The sequence below is a fragment of the Salarias fasciatus genome, chromosome 16 (genome assembly GCF_902148845.1).
Source record: "Salarias fasciatus chromosome 16, fSalaFa1.1, whole genome shotgun sequence".
Taxonomy (NCBI): Eukaryota; Metazoa; Chordata; class Actinopteri; order Blenniiformes; family Blenniidae; genus Salarias; species Salarias fasciatus.
Genome location: NC_043760.1, coordinates 2117312 through 2123311, shown reverse-complemented (window position 1 = coordinate 2123311; position 6000 = coordinate 2117312). Strand labels below are relative to the sequence as shown.

At 50.3% G+C, this 6000-nt stretch overlaps 1 protein-coding gene across 1 annotated transcript in view; it reads left to right on the top strand.

Annotated features, from left to right (window-relative positions):
- Positions 1–744: 744 nt before the first annotated feature.
- kcnh3 (potassium voltage-gated channel, subfamily H (eag-related), member 3) overlaps positions 745–6000 on the top strand; it is a 51736-nt gene continuing 46480 nt past the window's right edge. The window contains 3 exon segments of the mRNA XM_030112135.1: positions 745–779; positions 1230–1446; positions 1448–1463. Of these exon segments, the coding sequence (XP_029967995.1) occupies positions 745–779; positions 1230–1446; positions 1448–1463 (268 nt within the window).

The following is a 6000-nucleotide window of genomic DNA, read 5'->3' as shown; positions in this document are numbered from 1 at the left end:
TTATCTCTTTTGTTGTCTTTGTTTCACATGTTTGAACACTGTAACGCTGCCTCCTCCTCTCCACAGTGTCCGGTTTGGTTTGGTGCTGAGGGGGGGAGTGGAGTGGAGTGGGGTGGGGGGTGGTTTTGGGGTGGGGATGGGAAGCAAATGATAGAAAAGTGTAACAGTAGAAAATGTCGCTTCTGGAAGACGCTCCAGGTCTGTCTCCATCGGTCTCCTGTCTCCATCGGTCTCCTGTCTTCACATCGCCTCGTAAATGCAAAACTTTAGTGAAATGGAAACTGAAAAACGCTGTTTTCAGTTGAAACGTGGTGTGAACGGCTCCTTATGCTCTCTGTATCCCGCTGGGTTAATGTATTAGAGGCATTAGAGGCAAATGTAATCTGATTACAGCATCAGACTGATTTATAATATCATTTTCTGAGTTCCTTGTGTCGACTTTTCATTCTGTTACTGGAGTTAGTAGCAGAGCGGACGGTCGCTTTAGAAACACCTCACACACCACTCACACACACCGCCGGCTCAGGAAACGTTCGGCTGGGGGTCCTGAGGGTCCTCGGAGTCGACGGATCAGCTCAGAGTAACGAACAGTGTGTTTTCACCGGCAGGCGTTCGCTCAGCGCTGTGCCAAAGTTTTCCACTTGGTAAACAAACACACACACACACACACACACACACACACACACACACACACACCACACACACACACACATCGATGTTTGTTGGTAGCGTGTGTGTAACCTCATGCGGGTCACGCTCCTGCCTGTACTCCAGGAGAGGTGTGTGTGTGTGTGGTGTGTGGTGTTGTGTGTGTGTGTGTGTGTGTGTGTTCTTATCGGTTCTGTGACGATGTTTACTCCTCCTGATCGATCCGTCGTCCTCTCCGGCGAGCTCCTCGCCACGAGGCGGCTGCCGTACGAACCACCGGGGAGGCCTGTGGTCTGCTCTGAGGAGCTCTCTTTGTTTCAATGCTTGATATCAGACGCAAGCGTTCAGATATTAACCAGCAAAGCTGAGAACAGGTTTTGAATTTCAGGCCGATGCTCCGAGGTTCAGGATGAATACATGTTAGAATGGGAGGAATCAGAATACGAGCGTTGTTAAAGAGTGAAATAAGATTCCAGCCTCCTGACCCGTTCTCCCAGACGCCTGGCTGCTGAAGCGAGCCGAGCCGACCGTTCTCCTGTCGGTCCGCCAGCCTCACTGATCGCTCTTCTCCTTCCTTGCAGACGCAACTTCGTCCTGGGGAACGCCCAGGTGCAGGTCGCTCTACCCCATCGGTACTGCTCCGACGGCTTCTGCGAGCTCACCGGCTACGCCCTGCCGAGCTCATGCAGAAGAGCTGCGCCTGTACACTTCCTGTACGGCCCGAAACCAGTGACCGAATCCACGGCTCAGATCCATGGAGCGCTGGACTACCGGAGGGAGTTCAGGACCGAGCTGGTTCTTCTACAAGAAGGAAGGTGAGGTTAAAGCTGGTCAACCTGCTGAAGTTTTCCACCGTTTAGAACCCAAAATCAACCAAGAACTGCAGACGTGACGTGAATTTGGCTGAAACCACGAGAACTGAATTTACTCAAGATCTTAAAGAGACTGAAGACATTGAAAATTCATCATAAAATTTCTAATTCGGGGTCATTAAAAGTCTCAGTAAAGGTTATTTTTATCGTGTGATATCCCAAACTAACTGAGTTACACTAACTGAGGCAGAAAGTGGAACTTTTTGAAAACGCTTCGGCTTTCCGTCTACATGAAAACGGGAAAACACAACTTATCTGAAACACTGCTGTATCACCTGTTCTCCATGGCTGCAGTCCAGATCCTCCTGGTCCACTTCTCCTGGTCTCCTGGTCTAGATTGTCCTGATCTGTTGGAAAAACTGAGTTTTCACCTGACTGTTGTCTGAGGCTGCAGCTGGACTGCAGACGACATCCCAGCTGTCAGCCTCTGTCAGATGAACGACAAGAGCAGAATTCTGAATCTGCTCCATGATGGAAACCTGGACCTGTGTTGATTTTGGAGAGGAGAGAGAGAAGAGAGAGAGAGAGAGAGAGAAGAGAGAGGGTGACGGCAGCAAAAGAAAATTAAAACTCCTGAGGGAAAGAAAGAGGTGGAGATGGAAAAAATGGTCTTTCATTCATTCCCTGTATTAATTAGTACGGGCTGAAGCTGGTAGTGATGATGAAAACAGAGGAGAAGGCAGAAGCAGCTCGGTGGAATGAAGAAGAAGGCGATGTGAAGAGGGGGGTTCGGACACATGTGCTCCTCCGAGATACAAGCCTGGAACAAAGAGCAACAGGAGATATAAAGGCCGGCCGCTAACAAGGCGCCAGAATTACCATTCAGAGGCTTTCATGGCGTGAGCGCGTTAGCGGTTCTGCAGGGGAGATCGGCTCGCTCCTCTCTCCACACCCGGGGCGCAATTTCAAAATTGCATTTTAGTCCCTGAGTATATAATCATAAAAAATTCAGGTCAGGATGATTTACAGGACTATTTGCTGCGCAGGAAAGCCTTTTAAATCAAACACCAGTAAATACAGGGAAATGCTTCCAAATAATACGACAAATTTACTACAACTGGCGCTTTAAAGACAGTAAAACACCGACAGGTGATGGAGTTGTTGTCAGGATATCTCAGAGGTCTGCATCAGACTCAGGATTCTGCTCGTCTGCAGCGATTGGAGACGTAAATCTGAGGAGATGGAGAGGAAGCTGAGTGGCTCCGTGTGAAGTTTAAAAATGATCCAAACCGTGCGGGTAGCATGAGAGGTCAAGGTTGGTGCTGGTGGTCGATTTTTGGAATGAAGCAGCGCGCACATACACACACATACACACACACACGTTTGGAACATTAACAATGCGAAGGACCAAACATTCGTGTGGACCGATGAGGAATTGGAGTTTTTAAGGGAGACTCTTAACTATAACCTCCGAGACTGACTATAAAATCTGGGATCTGGACCGGACTGACGGCCGCCATGTTTGTTTCTGTCCATCAACTCACTCGGGAGCAGAACTTTTCACCGCAGACGGCCGTGTACAGTCACCTCGCACCCGCCGCCGTGCGTCCGCCGCCTCCTCGTTACAGTCTGAGCGTTTCAAGAAGTTCCACTTTATTAGCCACTTTCAAATCTGTGTGTTCAGTGGCTCGGACGCCGTTGTCGTGTAAACAGACCCTCAGTTTTACCAGCAGAGTGCATTATGGGTGGAGATGAAACGGGGGGCCACTGGGGGCCACACCACCTGTCCAGGATGTTCTTAAATCCTCTCTGAAGCGGCGACTGATGACTCCGAGAGCGGTATTCCAAACAGCGAGTGGAGCAGAGCGTTCCAGCGCCGCCCGATGCAGACCTCAGCCCCGACACACACTCCTCACATCCAGAGTGTTTTCAGACGCCATATTCAACACGTGGAAAGCCGAACTCATCAACATTAGGTCCATTTATCGGTTGGAGTGTGAATAAACATGCTTAATGCAGCAGCTGTGAGAGACGCTGGAATCTTTTATCAGTTCTGTTTGACCTCTCTTGTTGCTTTGCTTCGATTGTTTTCTTATTGTTGACGTATTATTGTTCTGTAAAACACTTTCAGCCTGCCTTCTTTTTCCTGTGCAGTAAGTCTACAATCTAACCAGAGGAATATAGAAAGTGTGGAAAAGAGAGCAGTACCTGGATCCTATCATTCATAGTGGGGATGGACCGATACCGATACTGATACCGATACCAGTGGTTTAAATAAAAGTGGTTTTGATGCATCTGTGAGAATTCCTTTCTGATTTTCACTCAGCTTCTGGTCTGTCACTGTATTGAGAAAGGACAGATTTAAAAGAAGGACAGATTATTTCTGGAGTGAAGGCAGGCCATCGCCTTCCCCGGAGCTGCCAGGACGAGGCGGGGCCACGGGACGTGATCTTTCAGCTGCGATGGATTGAGTCGTGTTCCAGTCACGTCGGGACAGGTCCAGCTCGGAGCGCCTCATGTTTTTATGGAGGCTTGTTCATATCCATCCATATCCATGTGCGCCGGCTGCAGGAAACCTGATCCGGCGTGCCGAAGCCGGCCGGCTGTGCCACGAGTCACGGAGTCCGGCCGAACGACAGAAAAACCCAAACAGCTGGTTTTAACCTGATTTCTTGCATTCATGCACCAGAAAACAAGCGGGTCACTTTCTTTCTGCCGTGCAGTATTCATGGTTTCCTGATGGTCAGGAGAGACGAAGCCAGCGTCGCTCGCAGTGACGGGAGGCGGTGCGGAAGGTCTGGAGACAGACGGTCTTTACTGCTATCAGTCACTGCAGTGATCGAACGTCAGCAGCAAATCTAGAATTCACACTGGATGGAGGACCGGGTTCTGAAGCAGACGGCTGCTCTGCTGGGAAATCACTGCGAAAAGCCTCAGCTGTGTCCTCACCTGGACTCTGTTTCTGGAGGTGTGTATGTCTTCAATAAGAGTACGACTGGGTGCTGGTGGTTCCAGGCTTTCATTACAAAGCAAACATCGACCAGTTTTGGCCCGCGGGCCTCATGTTTGACACCCCTGTTTTAACGCTGCTCTGCAGGAGAAAACAGAACAAATAGAAACGATTCAGAATTCATGAGCGTGGAGCAGATGGAGGATTATCTGAGTGAAAAGCAGTTTTCATTTGGAAAACAAAAAGACGCCGGACCAAGACGTCTGCTGTTCAGTTCTCTTATTTAAAATATGTCTTCAGAACTGGACTTTGATTATTGATTATTGTATTAATGAGCTTCTTATGATGCAGAGTCTGGATTTACATGAAGATGTCATTTATTAAAGACGGAGGTGAAGCACGGCCTCCTAATTTCTCTGTCAAATCAGGTAAAAACATGAAACGCTGAGGCTTGGTTTATCTTGTTAATACCTGCTCGGCTCCTCTGAGGAATCTCTTCACACAGACAGGAGCTTTCAATAATGCAGCTCCTCCAGAAGACTGATCCCAGCTCCCGGGGAGCCAATCAGAGCAGCCTCCAGCGGGCCGAGGCCTTCATGATCTCCGAGGAGCGCTTTGAAGTGACGCTGATGAAGACGCCACGGTGGAGACGGAGGGCTGGAGACGGAGGGCTGGAGACGGAGGACTGGAGACGGAGGGCTGGAGACGGAGGACTGGAGACGGAGGGCTGGAGACGGAGGGCTGGAACCGGAGGGCTGGAGATGGAGGGCTGGAGACGGAGGGCTGGAGACGGAGGGCTGGAGACGGAGGGCTGGAGACGGAGGACTGGAGACGGAGGACTGGAGACGGAGGGCTGGAGACGGAGGGCTGGAGACGGAGGGCTGGAGACGGAGGGCTGGAGACGGAGGACTGGAGGACGGAGGACTGGAGACGGAGGGCTGGAGACGGAGGGCTGGAGACGGAGGGCTGGAGTACGGAGGAGTCCGGTGGTGAAACTTGTCGCTGGACTCCTGCAGGTCAACGCCGGTCTCTCCAGATTCGTGGGACACCCAGTTTACTCAACACACCGTGCAAAAAGGTTTGGGTGTCTGTTCCACTGGAAACGCAACTTTTTGAAAGCAGTAGAACTTTTTGAAAACGGCGGAACTTTTTGAAAATGGTGGAACTTTCCGAAAGCGCTGTGACTCCTGCTGCTGGTCCTGCACACCATGTGTGTTCTTATTTCATCAACGCCTGGTCTGGCATGCTAGCTACAGCGTTCTCAGCCCTCCTGCCGTTTCCATGGCAACGCTAAAGCCCAAACTTTTCTGCTCGAAGAGGAGAAATCCATCGAGTGTTTGCTGTTGAAATGTTTGACATGCGAGAGCAACTCGGACGTCACGACTTTGTTTCTCCATCACAGTTTCCTAGCCTGGTCAACCAGCCCCGCCCACTCCTCATCCACGTTTGGATTTGGAGTTAAGCTCAGTCTGGATAGGAGCTCATAGAAACCTCTTGCAGGGGGCGTCGGTTACTCCTTTGACTGACAGCGTACTTCAGCCAATCAGCGCTTCAAAACAAATACGTCATCAAAATGCGTTAGCTTCTCTA